The sequence below is a fragment of the Thalassophryne amazonica genome, chromosome 20, assembly GCF_902500255.1.
Source record: "Thalassophryne amazonica chromosome 20, fThaAma1.1, whole genome shotgun sequence".
Classification (NCBI taxonomy): Eukaryota; Metazoa; Chordata; class Actinopteri; order Batrachoidiformes; family Batrachoididae; genus Thalassophryne; species Thalassophryne amazonica.
Window position 1 is genome coordinate 23,592,310 of NC_047122.1, and position 18,265 is coordinate 23,610,574.

The window sequence follows — 18,265 nt, forward strand, 5'->3', positions numbered from 1 at the left end:
TTTTCTCTATGTGGAGGTGTTTCCCTGGGAGCCGGTTTAACAATGGACAGGAACTCAGTGTAGCACATGTACACCACAGCCTGTGTCCTTACTTAACATAAGGAATTAAAAAAAAAAAAAAATATATATATATATATATACACTCAACAAAAATATAAACGCAATACTTTTGGTTTTGCTCCCATTTTGTATGAGATGAACTCAAAGATCTAAAACTTTTTCCACATACACAATATCACAATTTCCCTCAAATATTGTTCACAAACCAGTCTAAATCTGTGATAGTGAGCACTTCTTCTTTGCTGAGATAATCCATCCCACCTCACAGGTGTGCCATATCAAGATGCTGATTAGACACCATGATTAGTGCACAGGTGTGCCTTAGACTGCCCACAATAAAAGGCCACTCTGAAAGGTGCAGTTTTATCACACAGCACAATGCCACAGATGTCGCAAGATTTGAGGGAGCGTGCAATTGGCATGCTGACAGCAGGAATGTCAACCAGAGCTGTTGCTCGTGTATTGAATGTTCATTTCTCTACCATAAGCCGTCTCCAAAGGCGTTTCAGAGAATTTGGCAGTACATCCAACCAGCCTCACAACCGCAGACCACGTGTAACCACACCAGCCCAGGACCTCCACATCCAGCATGTTCACCTCCAAGATCGTCTGAGACCAGCCACTTGGACAGCTGCTGAAACAATCGGTTTGCATAACCAAAGAATTTCTGCACAAACTGTCAGAAACCGTCTCAGGGAAGCTCATCTGCATGCTCATCGTCCTCATCGGGGTCTCGACCTGACTCCAGTTAGTCGTCGTAACCGACTTGAGTGGGCAAATGCTCACATTCACTGGCGTTTGGCACATTGGAGAGGTGTTCTCTTCATGGATGAATCCCGGTTCACACTGTTCAGGGCAGATGGCAAACAGCGTGTGTGGCATCGTGTGGGTGAGCGGTTTCTGATGTCAATGTTGTGGATCGAGTGGCCCATGGTGGCGGTTGGGTTATGGTGTGGGCAGGCGTCTGTTATGGACGAAGAACACAGGTGCATTTTATTGATGGCATTTTGAATGCACAGAGATACCGTGACGAGATCCTGAGGCCCATTGTTGTGCCATACATCCAAGAACATCACCTCATGTTGCAGCAGGATAATGCACGGCCCCATGTTGCAAGGCTCTGTACACAATTCTTGGAAGCTGAAAATGTCCCAGTTCTTGCATGGCCGGCATACTCACTGGACATCTCACCCATTGAGCATGTTTGGGATGCTCTGGACCGGTGTATACGACAGCGTGTACCAGTTCCTGCCAATATCCAGCAACTTTTCACAGCCATTGAAGAGGAGTGGACCAACATTCCACAGGCCACAATTGACAACCTGATCAACTCTATACATGTTGAAAGTATTTTCATTATGGGCCGACCAAGATTTTCGGGGGGGGGGTAGTAAATATTTGGAAAAAAATCTGTCTCTGATATTTGAGGAAAAAAGAAACATTAAAGTTTGCTGAATTTCCGCATCAGACTTACAGATTAAATAAATAAATGCAGGTTAATTATGGCCAACCCAAATAAACGTGTGTTGGACAACATGTTGGATGTTATTTGACACAGTTTGGACAAAAGAAGTCGTCAGATGGACACGGCTTGCCGACTAAAAGAAAAACATGAGTCCATTTATTAATTAAAATAAATTAAAATAAATTTAAAATCTTTATTTTGGGTAAAAAAAAAAGCTGTGAATTATACTCCTGAAACTATGGTATTTTGACACGCACAGAGAGATGAGCGCATGTTTGCTTTGAACCACAGTCCCCCCCCCCCCCCTTTTTTTTGTTTTAAACTGTGTTGGTGATAAAAAGTATTTCCTTCTTCTCAACTTTAATTTGGTTTCTGAGTAATTAAATAAAGGATGCACCATCTTGCATCACCAAATTCACCTTGTCTCGACCAGTTCAGATTTTTGACCCCTGTGGGTTAAAATACAGTGACACTTTCTGTGGTGATGTCACTGATGTGGGGTAGTTGGGTGATTTCTAGTCCTCGAGTGGCACGCTGGGAAATTGTTACTTTTATTTATTCATTTTTTAAAATAATATGCTTGATTGAGCAGACATCTAAACTGTTTGTAAATATACGAGGTCTGTTAGAAAAGTATCCAACCTTCTTATTTTTTTCAAAAACCATATGGATTTAAATCACGTGTGATTGCATCAGCCAAACTTGAACCTTCGTGCGCATGCGTGAGTTTTTTCACGCCTGTCGGTTGCGTCATTCGCCTGTGAACAGGCTTTGAGTGAGGTGTGGTCCACCCCTCTCGTCGTTTTTTTATTGCGAATAAATGTCTGAACTATTTGGAGCTTTGCTGCATCAATTTTTTTCCAGAAACTGTGACAGATCTCCAGGCGGACACCGTTCGAAAAATTAATATGGCTTTCAGGGATGATTTTATGGGGATTATACAGATTAAGGAGTGTTACTGCCGCTTTAAGGACGGCCCACAACTGCTGAGAGCGCGGCGCGCTCCCAGCCCCCATCAACAGGCTGACACCCCGCTGGAACAACCAGATCATTTCCAACGTGAAAGCTTTGTTGATCCGGGACCTCGTCTGACTTTCACAAAAAGGCAGAAGATGTGGACATCAGCACTTTTTCGGTACATTCCACTGTTACAGGAGTTTTTTTCATGGAAAGAAAAGTGGAGGGACGCGCCACGGAGCCATTCATTACGCAGGACAAAACCACCTCGGTGTTGGTCTCACAGGACGGCTTAAAGGTGGATTTCAAGTGGCTGTCGGTTGCTTTTCAGTCGTGTGATTATCCGATTGTGATTGTGCATGAGCTGGACCTGCCCCAACATGTCCTGGAAGGCTTCATCACGGCATTGCTTTGCGCCATGCAGCTCCACCGTGACGCGTGGAATTCCTCCGCACGTCTGTCTCAATGTGCCGAAAAAATGCTGATGTCTACGTCTTTTCACAATTCCTGTGCTAGTCAGACGACATACCGGATCAAGACAGCGTCCAGTTTAGAAATGAATGGCACATTCCACTGTTACAGGAATTTATGTCATGGAAAGAGGAGCTGCTCCACTGAGCGTCGCGGTGGAGCTGCATGGCGCAAAGCAATGCTGTGATGAAGCCTTCCAGGACATGTTGGGGCAGGTCCAGCTCATGCACAATCACAATCGGATAATCACACGACTGAAAAGCAACCGGAATCCATCTGAAATCCACCTTTAAGCCGTCCTGTGAGACCAACACCGAGGTGGTTTTGTCCCACGTAATGAACGGCTCCGTGGCGCGTCCCTCCGCTTTTCTTTCCATGAAAAAAACTCCTGTAACAGTGGAATGTACCGAAAAAGTGCTGATGTCCACATCTTCTGCCTTTTTGTGAAAGTCAGACGAGGTACCGGATCAACAAAGCCTTCACGTTGGAAATGATCTGGTTGTTCCAGCGGGGTGTCAGCCTGTCGATGGGGGCTGGGAGCGCGCCGCGCTCTCAGCAGTTGTGGGCCGTCCTTAAAGGGGCAGTAACACTCCTTAATCTGTGTAATCCCCATAAAATCGTCCCTGAAAGCCATATTAATTTTCCGAACGGTGTCCACCTGGAGGTCTCTCACAGTTTCTGGAAAAAAATTAATATAGCAAAGCTCCAAATTATTCAGACATTTATTCGCAATAAAAAAACGATGAGAGGGGTGGACCAGTGCTCACACAAAGCCTGCTCACAGGCGAATCACGCAACCGACAGGCGTGAAAAAACTCACGCATGCGCATGAGGGTTCAAGCTTGGCTGATGCAATCACATGTGATTCAAATCCATATGTTTTTGAAAAAAATAAAAAGGTCGGATACTTTTCTAACAGACCTCGTATATCTGTTAATAAAGTTTTAAAACGGGGATACTGGGAACCTACACCGTTTGAGGGTTGACTGGTACAGCTCCACTACATATGCTAGTGTTAGTGTCATGGAACTAAAGCCACACAGCAGATCTTCGGTTGTGGTTGAAAGCGCTGAAAAATTCAGTAGGTTTGCAACCATCACTAATAAACACAGGCCACCAGAGATCCTGTTGGGAAGAATTCCAGATAACATCTGGATGTATTTCACATTAAAGATTTGCTGGATATCTACTGGACAGACAAGAAAACACTCCGAGGTCTGCTGTGTCAGTTTTCAACACCAACATTATAGTTGTGTTTTTACTTGGTTTGTCAAAATAAGTTGTTAGGGAGATTAATGTTTCACCAAACCTTTATTAAAAGTATTTTTCTGAGTTGTAAGTCAGATATTCAGAATTCCCAGTTTCCTTCAAATGCAGCACAAACTTTGACCTTTACGCATGTGCTGTTTCCATGTCTGTATAATCACAGGGAGCAAACATGCCTGATTTTCTGCAGAATCCCCAAAATTAGCTGTAGTTTTGTGATTATACCTCAGAAATAAAGACACATTATAATAACTAGACTTCAAGCCAAAAGAAAATTTGTCTGTTTTGCAGAAAATCAAAGTGATTTACACCTTTAAATTTTGGTAGAAATCATGGTTCGTCGTTAGCCCGTGCTGTCCAATCACAGGCTGCCATGTTCCGCAAGACCCAAGAGGAATGCATCTTCAAACAGTTTGGAAGAGTCCAGAAATTGATGGAATTGCATTTTTAAACTCTTCAGAATGACTCATTGGAATAATTTGGAGTCAATTAGGGAACATTTGTGTGGATTTAAGGGCTTGCCCATAGAACTGGTGCCTTAATATGTTTACAAGCCAGGAAAAAATCTAAGGAATTAAATCAAAGTTTCTGGAGCAGAAGTTTGGATCTCCACAAGTCCAGTTCCTCCTTAAAACCGTCTAAAAAAATGTTCATGGTACCACAAATAACAGTACACTTTATAACAGGAAAATGTAAGACGTTTGAGACCAAACGGACTTTACATCATCATTGAATTAACAGCTAGAAGTTAACAAGCTTCTGTTTGAAAGGTCCAAGAAAACCTCAAGATCACAACTGAAGAACTGATGGAGTTTGAGGCATCAGATAGAAATGTGACATCATCCACCTTTAACAGAACGCTCCATCAACACAATCTGAAAAAGTGTTAATCTATGACGGAGACAAGTATCTAAACTCTACATTAAGAAAAAGGGGAGGGCGGGATCTTTGTATGCTGTCCTAATGATCAACTGATCAAAATTTTATGACTTTTTAAATTGTGTCTGACACTTTGAATTGATGTGATTTGGTGTTGTATAAATAATATGAACTAATAAAAATATAATAACAGTAATAAATTCTAATAAAGTGAGGTTATCCTTGAAAGATAACTGCAAAGATTTTGTTTTCCTTCTTTTCTTGTTTGTAGCTGCAGCAGGACGAGTCCATCGAGAAGGTGATTAAAGACACAGAGTCTCTGTTCAAATCCAGAGAGAAGGAATACCAGGACACCATAGACCAGATCGAGGTGAGAACGACCCCCCCCCCCCCCCCGCCCCCATTTTTTTTACTCCTACCAGAGAGCAGAGGACGGATTCAGTTTGTCTGCTGAAAACGCATTCAGTACCATGTTTATCTGCACTGCTGTTTATTTATTTCTACCACACCTTATTCTATTTTATTCTATATTATTTAGTACTCTTTAATTTTATTCTGTAGTTATATTTTTTAATTTATACCAGTTAATTCTTTTTAGTGCAATTTTGTATCCTGTTTTCCTTTCATTTCATTAAGATGTAATATTTAATGTTAATTCTTTTGTATATACTTTATATCACTTTTCAGAGTTTAACTCTTGTTTTATTTATGAATTTCCTTGTTTGTATTATTTGTATTCCACTTTCTGATTTTGTTTTGAGTGAAATTCCCTTGCGTAGGATCAGTGAAGTCTTGCAACATTTAAGGATTAGGGATTTAGTGTTTAGCGTGTTGACCGTGGGGATCCATGGGCTCTAGGTTGGGTAACGTTTATAAAATAGGTAGCTGACATTTTTCAAGGGTGGTAATAAATTATGCAAAGTTCTATAATGATTTTAACTGAACGTGCAGGAAATTAAAATAAAGTTTTGTGAATAATTGTATTTCTTATTTGGCACATTTAGTTGATGTTTTACAACTGGCAAGATTGAAATATTTCCTTTGTTCAGAACTTGTCTGTTTACAAGGGACGGTTTAATGGTGATATCAATGTCCATTTTTCACTGTTGTTACCTAGTATCTCTAATTTCTCTAAAAATATTAGTCCTATCAACTTTACATTTTCGTGATGTTCATCCTTGACCCAAAATACATAAACATACCAAATGGCAAATGTCAGCTCTGCCCAGTTTCTCTGTGGTTAAAGCCAGACACACACACACAGAGGCCACTTGGCTTTTAATATATAGATTATGATTTACCGCCCCCTGCTGGAATGATGTAGGTCCAGAATTTAATTGTCAATGTCCATTGTTCACTGTTGTTACCTAGTATCCCTAATTTCTCTAAAAATATTAGTCCTATCAACTTTCCATTTTTGCAGCATTCATCCTTGACCCAAAATACATAAACATGCCAATGGCAAATGTTAGCTCTCCCCAGTTTCTCTGTGATCAAAGTTACACAGACAGACGTACACAGAGGCCACTTCGCTATTAATATATACAGTTGTGCGCAGTGTACACTTGTTACACACTGTTTTTTTGGCCATTTTTCAGAGAATATGAATGGTAACACAAAACTTTTTTCACTCATGGCAGCGGTGGTCACAGCTAACCAAAAAGTTAGCTTCGATAACCACTAATCCGCTAACTGAAAAGTTAACTTTTATAATGCTAAACCGCTAAAAAAAATTAGTGGAAGTTACAGCTAACCACTAACTTCTAGTATTGACTCAACACAGTCAACTACTGATAAGATAGTTTTGAGTTTAAGCACTACAGGCGCTTTTGAGTAAATTCAAAGGTGATCACAAACCCAAAACAATGAGCCACAGCTTTTGTCTTTATGCACCCTGCCCACTGCTGCAAAGAAGTCACACTTTTCAGACACAATAATATAGACGGTGGCAGAGGAGATTAAACTCAAGGCACTTTTCACTCATGGTTTCATTTATAAGCAAAACTAATTCCGGACAGTTTATCACCATTAACGACAACTCTGTCATTTTTACAAAGTGAAAATATCCCACATATCTTTTAAAGTAATGCACTAATTTTGAAGGTATGAGTGTTAACACACGCACCAAAGGCATTATGGGAAATTAGTCTCCTCTCATCATCCCCCGCAAAATGCATAGAACACTGCCACCTACTGGATGGGAGTGTGAATAGCAACCAGCGTGTGATCGGTGATCCACAAATGCCGAATCACACTTCACAATCAGAATTGTTTTTTTGTTTTTTTTTTACAAATGAAAAAAATTACATATTTACAAATACACATTTATTTGTAAAAAACAACACAGAAGCTACAAATCGGAAATTTGTGTTTTTGGATCGCAAAACACGTGTGCAAATCATGGACAATTTGTACATCACCTTCTGTGCATTTGCAGGTATTAATGAGACAAATTTAAGTCCATCCAGGGTTTTCATGTATCGCATAATCCCTTGCGGGCCAGAGAGTCGCTGCAGTCAAAACAACATATAAAAAATCCACATGATGACAATTGTAAATGAATATTATACTACAAAAATGTATTTTTTTTATGCTTTTCAACCATGTTAATAAGAGACTGCTGCATGATACCCTGAAAACTTGCTAAAACAATTATAACGAATAATCCGTGTCTGCTACATGTAATCTGCGTGTAATTTAATATACACAAACCGAATTTCAGACATCTTATATATATTAGTCTGAAACAAAGAGGACAAACAGTGTTGTAAAGAACAATAATCAGGACGTTAAAGAGCAAACTTCACTTTCCCCCAGAACGACATGATCAGGAAGCGAGCGTAGCGCACAGCAGCTCCCATTGAAAATAACGGAGAGACAGCCTGTGATTCTCGCATGTTTACATAAAACAAACGCAATAACATCTATAAACCCAGAGAATATATTCATGGGAGTTTTAGGCACAATATAAAAATAGTTTTATGTTGCGATGTTAATGGTGTTGTCTATGTGCAGCGGTTAAAGTGCAGCCTGATCAGAGCGTCTCAATGCAGTTCTCAATGTTACCGAGATCTCGCAGCGCGGCGAACTCTCCGAGGTTTTGCGGGATTTGAAACTGAAAAGGGTGGATAAATAAGTGTCTTTTCGCTTAAAATAAAAGTAAAGATTTGCATGTACACAGTCTTTAAAGCAGACACCCTGTCGATCGCTTTGAGTTTTTTTTTTTTGTACTACATGTTAGTTTAGCAGTGTTGTTGGTGTTATAGATTTGTTTTGTTTTTATTGTTCAAGGAATGTAGTTTGGTGAAGAGCAGTGTTGCCACAGTTACTTTGAAAAAGTAATCCACTTACTGATTACTGATTACTCCTTGAAAAAGTAACTTAGGTACTTTAGTGATTACTCAGTTGTAAAAGTAACTAAGTTAGATTACTAGTTACTTTGTAGGTTACTTTCTCCAGCTGCCGACAACAACCCTCTGCCACCTCAACCTGACAATGATACCTGTTTTGCCAAAACTCACTTTATAGTCACCTTTTCTTGACTTCAATGAAAATACAAAGTAAAAATAAAAAGTAAAATAAAGACCTCTTTCTTGACTTCATATTTAACTGTTGATAGCACTGTAACAGTAAAACGTGCAATTTCTAACCTACATTGTTTATAAATGTAACTATTAAATTATTTCTAACATTTTTCTAACATTTAAATTCTCTCTAAACATTTTACCTGTCGAAATTATTATTATTATTATAAGTAGTATTAGTAGTTGTAGTAAAAAAAAAAAAGGCTTCAAAACTGAACCTTTAATCTAGGGGTGTTGTGGGGGGGCACATCCCTGCCCCACGCCCCCATTCTATCTGGATTCACCCCTGCTTTGGTGTTTGAGCACAAAGAATGGATAACATTTATTTATGCAGAAAACATGACCAGATTTACAGGTAAGAAAGTTTTATTGTGTTTTCACATCATGTGGTCCTCAGAAAGAGAGTTTAGGTGCATTTGAGTGGAAAATAGTATTTAGTTGTTGACGCGTCGCGGAGGATCAGCTGTTTTTAGCGAGCAGATACGGAGCGATTCATCTCAGAATTCTAAATAAAGGAGAAAAAACATAAAAATGTCTTTGTAAAGCTCAGTGCATCACTGGTAAAGAGTTATGTTGTGACTGTGAGTGAAAAGTACTTTGCGTTTGATCTTTTCTGCCACTGTCTGTGTCGTTGTGTGTGAAAAGACATTTTTTTGCAGCAGCCGGGAGCTGCCCCGTGCCCTTTCTGCTGGGGGAGGGAGGAGCTCCTCATGGCTGCCTGACTGTTGCAAAACACACAACAGACAGGAACTAATATGTATACATTTTAGGGTTTACAAATGTATTGTTAAGCTTTACTCACGATACCAACAAAATAATGTTAGTGTACTGAAAGTTAGCGGAACTCAATTTAGTGGAAGCGAATTGGTCTGCTGATGGTTTTCAGTATTAGCTGAAAAGCTGATCCGCTAATGAAAAAGTTACCTTCGCTAATTAGCGGTTAGCGGATTAGCAGAAATGTGCCCACCACTGACTCATGGTTAGTGGTTGTGTGAAGCCACTTACTGTCAAACAATTGTGTTTACCCTTTTTAAATAATAATGACAACAGATACTACCCAAATGCATGGGCGCAATTTAGTGGGGGACCTTTTCAACCAGGGGGGACAGAATATGGTATGCCCCCCCCACCTTCTGACATCTATGTGTGTACTTGAAACATGCTATGTCAGTCTTATGTGCAAAACGTTGTCAGAATAGTATCTTTGTTTCTGCAAGTTTGTATTTTTAGCAGCATTGACTTGTTTACAACACCTGTTTCTTGTTTGTCACATTTGGAATTTTCTGGGACTGCATTTTCCCAGATTTGAAACCAAAAATAGTTGCTTCTAGGGACTAGTGTCTACACATAAGTATCAATGGACCATATGCTAATTTACTAGATTCTGAAAGTTAGAAAAGGAAATCAGAAAAGCTATCTGGGACCTCAGAAAGCCCATCTGCAATTATTGCTTGATCTCCAAAATCAGTCTATGTAAGCGAAATTATGTTCAGTATGAGTGTTATCGTTAGTGCCACTTCGAAAATTAAATTCATGATAAGTAATTTATCCTAAACTTATGATCTGTTGTTTTTTCAAACTTATGCAAAAACAAATCTTGAGAAAAAAAATACAGTATGCAATAGTTAATAATTATGAAGAGCCTGTTCTTTCATATTTATGAATACATTTTACCACATTGCAGTTGATTTTTTTAATGAAAACAACCTATCCTTCTTTTTGAGTTCTACACATGTGGCGATACCTTATTTACACCAGGATGTTAATAAAATCAGTGCTGGCTATTCTCAGAATAAAGTACTTATATCCACAGTTTCAAATTGCATAAGTCAAATGGTGTCCACTTTATAGTCTTCTCAAAACATTAAAATTACTGTTCTGGATGCTCAGAATGCATCTGAGCTTATCTAGAAACCGTTGGCTTCTGGGGGCCTAAAGCGGCTACAAGACCCCCGGCCTATGGGTTTCGGCCCTGCGGGACTCGCACTTTGTCCCCCCCAATTTATATTCTAAATTGCGCCCTTGCCCAAATGACCCTGATCAAAAGTTTACATACTCCTGTTCTTAATACTGTGTATTGCCCCTTTAATGTCAACGACAGCTTGGAGTCTTTTGTGGTAGTTGTGGACGAGGCTCTCTGATGGTGAAGCTGCCACTGAATATTTCTTGGACTTTATTTACATCAATTACAAAGAAATATAAACAGTATGGCACACTATGGTAAATCTGCATGGAGTAGACAGTTCTCAAAAACTGAGTGACTGTGCAAGAAGCAGAAGAGTGAGGAAAGCCACCAAGACACCCAGACAACCCAGAAGATATTATAGGTTTATGTGGCTGTGACTGGAGAAATTGTGCACAGTGCAGATTTTGCATCACCACTCTTAGCGTCATAGTGGAGTGGAGCGGAGAAGGATATTCTTTCACCAAAACAGATCAAATCCAGGCTTGCATCTCAGATGTACCTTCTGGCAATTAGTAGCTAAACATTCAGGTCTTCTTTTTAAGAAAATCCTCCTCTATACCACTTCATCATGAAGATGGATAACTGGGGATGCAAAATGCAGAATTGCAGTTGTGGGGCAATTATTGTAGCAAAAGTATTTGCAAATGTGCGTTTCTGTGTGTGTGTGTGTGTGTGTGTAACCAGATCCACAAATGTGTAAAAGCAAAAATCTGTGTGTATTTCTATCCGTGTGTATGTAACCAGATCCACAAATGTGTAAAAAATAAAAAAATAAAAAAATATCAGTGTGTGTGTGCGAGTGTGTGTAGAGAAGCTTGAATCTTCAACTGGACTGTGTTGCTTGACGCGAAGACGTTTCGCTTCTAATGGCAGAAGCTTCCTCAGCTAAAATTCTTGCTCTTTGCATTACATCATAACAGCATATTAAAGCATAGAATGTTAGTAAAAAAATTTTAAAGTATCTTCAATCCTGAGTGTGTAATAAATCATTATGTGCGAGGTTTGATTTTAAGATTGTCCAATTCTGCATGAGGCATGTTGTTTGATCACCTATTTGTCACTTCACTGTGATTGTGCACTCATTATTGTATATGCCTTAGGGGCCCCTTCACACATAACATGATTGAAGCTGACTAGCGCATGAAGGAGTAATTGCATTCAATTCCTGAAAAATTGCCTCGTGCACCTGTCGCTACAGCTATTCGCGGACACCAGTTGTACTTCAAAAAAGAAAAAGACTTTGTGTCCCTCCTCACTCCAGCAAAAAATCACCTCAGAAATTTATCCATCTTCGGTGCATCACTGCTGCTCTGACGTCAACAATCCAACATGAACTTTAAATAGGAGTCCAAAAATAATTCTGATGATGTCGTCAGTGATGTTGTGCACCAACTTTGTGTACTCCCCGCCCCCCCAAAAAAGACTGTGTACTTCCTCAGTGCAGTGAAAAAAAATCACGTCAGAAATTCGTCCAGGAGCACTCGCTCTTCTGGTCCATAACCCTCCCAGTCCACCAGATACTGGAAGCCCCGACCCTTCCGACGTACGTCCAGCAGCTTCCTTACTGTCAAGGCCGGCTCGCCGTCAATGATGCGGACAGGAGGCGGCATTGGTCCGGGGGGGCAGAGGTCTGAGGTGTGGTGTGGTTTGATCTTTGAAACGTGGAAAACCGGATGTATCCACAGTGAAGCTGGGAGTTGGAGCTTCACTGCGGCGGGACTGATGATCTTGGTGATGGGAAAGGTTCCAATGTACCGGTCTTTAAGCTTTGGTGAGTCCGTTTGCAGAGGGATGTTCTTGGTTGAGAGCCACACCTCCTGCCCGAGCTGGTAAGCTGGGGCCGGGGCTCGTCAGCGATCCGCATGGCTCTTCGCCTGCGTCTGGGCCTTCAGGAGAGCAGAGCGGGCTGTCTTCCACACCCGACGGCATCTCCTGAGATGGGCCTGGACCGAGGGAACCTCGACCTCTCCCTCTACTGCTGGCAACAATGGGGGCTGGTACCCCAAGCAGATTTTGAAGGGGGAGAGGCCGGTCGCTGAAAAGATCTGGCTGTTATGGGCGTACTCGATCCAGGCCAGATGTTGACTCCAGGCCATCGGGTGCGCAGAGGTAACACACCTCAGGGCCTGTTCCAGATCTTGGTTTGCCCGCTCTGCTTGGCCGTTGGTCTGGGGGTGGTACCCGGACGACAGGCTCACGGTGGCCCCCAGTTCCCTACAGAAACTCCTCCAGACTTGCGTGGAGAACTGGGGACCACAATCCGAGACTATGTTCGCTGGGATACCATGCAGACGCACGACGTGGTGGACCAGGAGGTCTGCGGTCTCCTGGAGCGTCGGGAGGGCCACGAAGTGGGCCGCCTTGGAAAACCAGTCCACTATCGTCAGGATGGTAGTCATTCCCTGGGACGGAGGGAGGCCCGTGATGAAGTCCAGGCCGATGTGGGACCAGGGGCGATGAGGCACAGGAAGCGGCTGGAGGAGTCCTCTTTCGGGTTTATGTTCGGCCTTGCCCCTGGCACAGGTCGTGCAGGCCCGGACATAATCCCGGGTCTCGGCTTCAACTGACGCCCACCAGAACCGCTGCCGGACCACTGCCACGGTTCTGCGCACCCCTGGATGGCAGGAGAGCTTGGAACCGTGACAGAAGTCCAAAACTGCAGTCCAAGCATCTAGTGGGACGTACGGTCGGTTTGGAGGTCCACCGCCGGGATCAGGATGTCGGGTCAGGGCCTCCCTGACCACTTCCTCGACGTCACACGTGAGGGTGGCGATGACAGTGCACTCCGGCAGGATGATATCGGGTGGATCCGACAGCTTTGGTCCAACTTCATCTTCATGCACCCGGGACAGTGCGTCAGACCTCTGGTTCTTCGTCCCGGGGCGGTAGGTTATCTTGAAATTGAATTGACCGAAAAACAGTGACCAACGGGCTTGCCTGGGGTTCAGACGCTTGGCGGTCTGGATGTATTCCAGGTTCCAATGGTCAGTGAGAACAATAAATGGGACCACAGCTCCCTCCAGCAAGTGTCTCCACTCCTCTAGGGCCTCTTTCACCGCCAGGAGTTCCCGATTGCCAGCGTCCTATTTCCGTCCTATTTATTGTGGACAGTCTAAGGCACACCTGTGCACTAATCATGGTGTCTAATCAGCATCTTGATATGGCACACCTGTGAGGTGGGATGGATTATCTCAGCAAAGGAGAAGTGCTCACTATCACAGATTTAGACTGGTTTGTGAACAATATTTGAGGGAAATGGTGATATTGTGTATGTGGAAAAAGTTTTAGATCTTTGAGTTCATCTCATACAAAATGGGAGCAAAACCAAAAGTGTTGCGTTTAGATTTTTGTTGAGTGTAAATAATAATTAAAAGGGGACGCAATACAGAACCCTGTGGTTAAATAACCCTGGTTAATTAAAAAATAAATGCCACTCACAGGATTCGAACCTGCAATTTACAAAAGCTCTGATCACCAGACGGAAATTTTACCACTGTGCTACAATCACTGTCTTATATAACAGGAGTGTGAAATGGCTACAGTCAACAAGCAGATGAACGTATGTTTTAAAAAAGAGAAAAAAGCGGTGGCCAAACAGCATTTGTTACAGTGTATTTCTGCTGATGCGTGAGTGAAAGTGGCGTTTTTGTCGCACTGTTGGCTTGTCATATAGTCCTGTGCTGCTCACAGGACACACGTTTCGGGCTGGGCCCACATGCGTCCTGTCAGACAGACGTGACATTCAGATCACCTGCTGCGTGTCCACTGACAGTCCATTTCTCCAGCCTGTCCCAAAATGATATATGTGTTTATGTATTTCCACATGAGGACAGTAAGCGCGCGCGCACACACACACACACACACACACACACATGTCCGTCAAAACACGGTACGTGTTCTGCAGCTATCACGTCCAGCTGTCTCAACAGCTGTTGGCAACCAGCCACGCCCCCGTCCATTCACCACACAGACCAAGGTGTCACTCTGTGATCACATGAGAGGCGCTTCACCTGCGGGGGGGCACACACCCACGCCATGTGTTGGGGGGAGCGAGTGAAACACGCATAAGTGTTGTGGGGGGAGCACGCCACATGCGTACGTGGGGGCACTTAAAAAATTTCACCGCCAGCTTGAAAGCTGATTGTTTTCATGCTGACAGCGCTAATGGCTACACATATTGTAAGTGCCAAGTGAACGGTGTAGATGTTCGTGTGTGTCACCTGGAATTTGGCCTACACCTGCCGCGAGAGGGATCGAATGGGCTCTCACAGGGCAGGTGAGCTGGTGTGCGCAAATAGTTGTAGCAACAGGTGTACGAGGCATTGGAGGCAGCTAAGATTTTACTGATGAGTATTTTACTGATTCCTGCTTCATGCGCAATTCATGTGCAATTTGACCACATTCGTACTATGTGTGAAGGGGTCTTAATACTGTGTATTGCCCCCTTTAACGTCAATGACAGCTTGGAGTCTTTTGTGGTAGTTGTGGACGAGGCTCTTCATTTTCTCTGATGGTAAAGCTGCCCATTTGTTGGGTATTTTCTCCTCCAAACATTCTTAAAACCTTTGATAAGACAAACAGAGTCAAGAAACACCAGTGAGACAGAAAGTCAAATTAATCACGCGCGGAGTGCGGCCAGGCTGTACACCAAAGCTACACTAAAGTCTGGCCTGCGCTTCGCTCTTTTTATTAGTGAATCCCTCATCACATAAACAAAAACTTGTCCTAAGGGTGGGGGAATGACGCAAGACAAGTTTCTTCCCGTAACATAAACACACACGTCAATAAGTGCAGCTGTAAGCAAAAACAGTTTCTTTCTTTTACTCTTATCGTCGAAGGTCAGCACATCTCGTTCGCAGTTATCAGCTGTTCTGCATCTGCCTGGAACACTAAGCATCACATCATAATCAGTCAAAATTCAACCTTCAGTTCTTTTACTCCCAGTCGTTAGCGGCTACGAAAACAAGTTGTGTAATAATAATAATAAGTACATCCAGCTTCTCATTCCCAGTTCAGATTGACCCCAGCATGCTAAAACAAGGTTGAATAACACATACATTCTCGGGGTTAGGTGCAAACAGCACAACACCGTTCTCATCAGAAAGAAGACAAAAGGTACAAATGTTTAACAGTGATAACATATATATATATATAAAATCCTTAACACTATTCTTCTTTGCAAAAAGCCTCCAGTTCCTGTAAATTCCTGGACTGTCTTGCATGAACTGCACATTTGAGATCTCCCAGAATGCCTCAATGAAACTGAGGTCAGGAGACTGAGATGGCCACTCCAGAACCTTCACTTTATTCAGCTGTAGTAATGACAGGTGAACTTGGCCTTGTGCTTTGGATCGTTGTCATGTTGGAACATCCAAGTACGTCCCATGCGTAGCTTCTGGGCTGATGAGTACATATTTTCTTCCAGTATTTTCTGATAACATGCTGCATTCATCCTGTGCCTTTGTAGCTCACACATGCCCAAAACATCAACAATCCACCTCTGTGTTTCATAGTAGGAAGGGTGTACCTTTCATCATAGGCCTTGTTGATTCCTCTTCAAATGTAGCCTTTATGGTTGTGGCCAAAAAGTACCAATTTTGTTCTCATCACTCTAAATGACTTTGTTCTCTGTGCTGTTTCGCATATTGTAAGCGGGATACTTTGTGGCATTTGCGTAGTAATGCCTTTATTTTTGCGACTCGAACGTGTAGCCCATTTTTCTTCAAGTCCCTCCTTATTGTGCACCTTGAAACAATCACACCACTTTTTTCAGTTAGACCTATAGTTCAGCTGAAGTTATTTATAGTTTTTTTTTTTTTTTTTTTTGCATCCCCAACAATTTTCCTGGCAGTTGAATTTTTTGTTGGTCTACCTGACTGTGGTTTGGTTCCAACAGCATCCCTGATTTTCCACTTCTCAATTTGAGTTTGAACATTCTCTGTCCCTTGGATATCTTTTTATTGCTTTCCTGTTTTGTACAATTCAGTGACCTTTTCTTTGACCATTCAAAGTCAGTGCAGCACTGGATGAATGATGCAAGGGTCTGTCACGAGGCCAGAAACTCACTGACCTTTTATATACACACACTGATTACAAACAGATCACAGGTGAGGATGGTTACCTTTAATAGCCATTCAAACCCGTTTGTGTCAGCTTGTGTGCATGTTATCATGCCAAAATCACCAGGGTATGTAAAATTTTGATCAGGGTCATTTGGTTAGTTTCTGTTGTCATTGTGAAAACACAGTAGTTTGACAAAAAATGGCTTCACACAACCACTAACCATGGGTGGATTTTTTTTTGTGTGTTGTCATTTATATTCTCTGAAAAATGGCCAAAAAATAAATAAATAAAATCAGAAGTTCTAGTATGTGTGTGTGTGTGTGTATATATATATATATATATATATGTATATATATATATATATATATATATATATATATATATATATATATATATATATATATATATATATATATATATATATATATATATATATGTATGTATTTGGTCTTTTGTTTGCAATGCCTATAAAAAGTAGTTGGAAATTCTACAGTAATGGAAAAATATGGCCATATTTTGCTGTCATTGTTATTCCGTTACCATAGACCTGCCCTGTTGTTACATCAGCTTGAGTTTTAATGTGTTTTTATTTTATGGCCTAAAAGAGAAAAAATATAACAAAACAAAAAAACAAAAACAAAATGGGGCTCTTAGATATGAAACACTTTTGTTCAGTATAACTACAAATTGTTCATCATTTTTAATATAATGCACTAAATTATCGCTTTTTCAGCCAGCTGCCTTTAGAAAATGAGGCAATGGACATAATAACATTTATTTGGAGTTCACTTAAATCAGTCCTTAATAAATCTGAACAGCAGGTAGTCCTTAAAAATGAAAAGTGAGGGAAGCCATCAAGACTCTGTGACGGCTCTGTGTGTGTTGTTTTGTCTCAGCTGGAACTGGCTACAGCAAAGAGTGACATGAACCGTCACCTACACGAATACATGGAAATGTGCTCCATGAAGCGAGGCCTGGACGTTCAGATGGAGACGTGCAGGAGACTCATCACACAGAGTGGAGACAGGTAACGGCGTTGCCATGAGAACCAGAGTAGCACTTAGAGCGCTGACCTCTGCTCCTTCAAAAAAATAAATAAATAAAAAAGTCACTTCCTGCGACTGTGCGTTTCCTCCTACAGGAAGTCCACGTCGCTCATCCTGACTGTGGACGACTCGGACAGCGAGGAGAAGGACAGGAAGAAACCCGCTCTGCCCGCCCAGTCAGAGAGCAGCGAATCTTCCTCTGACACCAGCGCCGCCATCACTCCTCTGGGCTGGCGGAAACCATGACAACTGTTTGACGCAGTGACATCACGCAACACCCTGCTGCTGCGCTTTTCCTCAAAAAAAAAAAAAATCTGGAAAATGCTAAAATATAAAACGTTAGTGTGTGCACCATGTGTCAGCGGTTACAAATCAACACATCTCCTTCAGAGGATTTAGAGAAATCGACCCGTGAATTAATTTTCACATCTTTTTTTTTTTTTTTGGGTGACAGTTGTTCCTTTTGAAGTCAATTAGCTGGTTTTTGGAACGTGGCGGTGCCGATGTA

At 41.8% G+C, this 18,265-nt stretch overlaps 1 protein-coding gene across 3 annotated transcripts in view; it reads left to right on the forward strand.

Annotated features, from left to right (window-relative positions):
* LOC117501551 (intermediate filament family orphan 1-like) overlaps window positions 1-18,029 on the forward strand; it is a 32,232-nt gene extending 14,203 nt beyond the window's left edge. Inside the window, exons 8-10 of one of the 3 annotated variants that reach the window (XM_034160444.1) lie at window positions 5,370-5,468; window positions 17,608-17,738; window positions 17,853-18,029. In XM_034160444.1, coding sequence (XP_034016335.1) covers window positions 5,370-5,468; window positions 17,608-17,738; window positions 17,853-18,003 — 381 coding nt within the window. In that variant the 3' untranslated portion in view covers window positions 18,004-18,029. Of the gene's footprint in view, window positions 1-5,369; window positions 5,469-17,607; window positions 17,743-17,852 lie in introns of those variants that run through there. The other 2 variants (XM_034160445.1, XM_034160446.1) reach the window with 2 other exon arrangements.
* The last annotated feature ends 236 nt before the right edge of the window (window positions 18,030-18,265 follow it).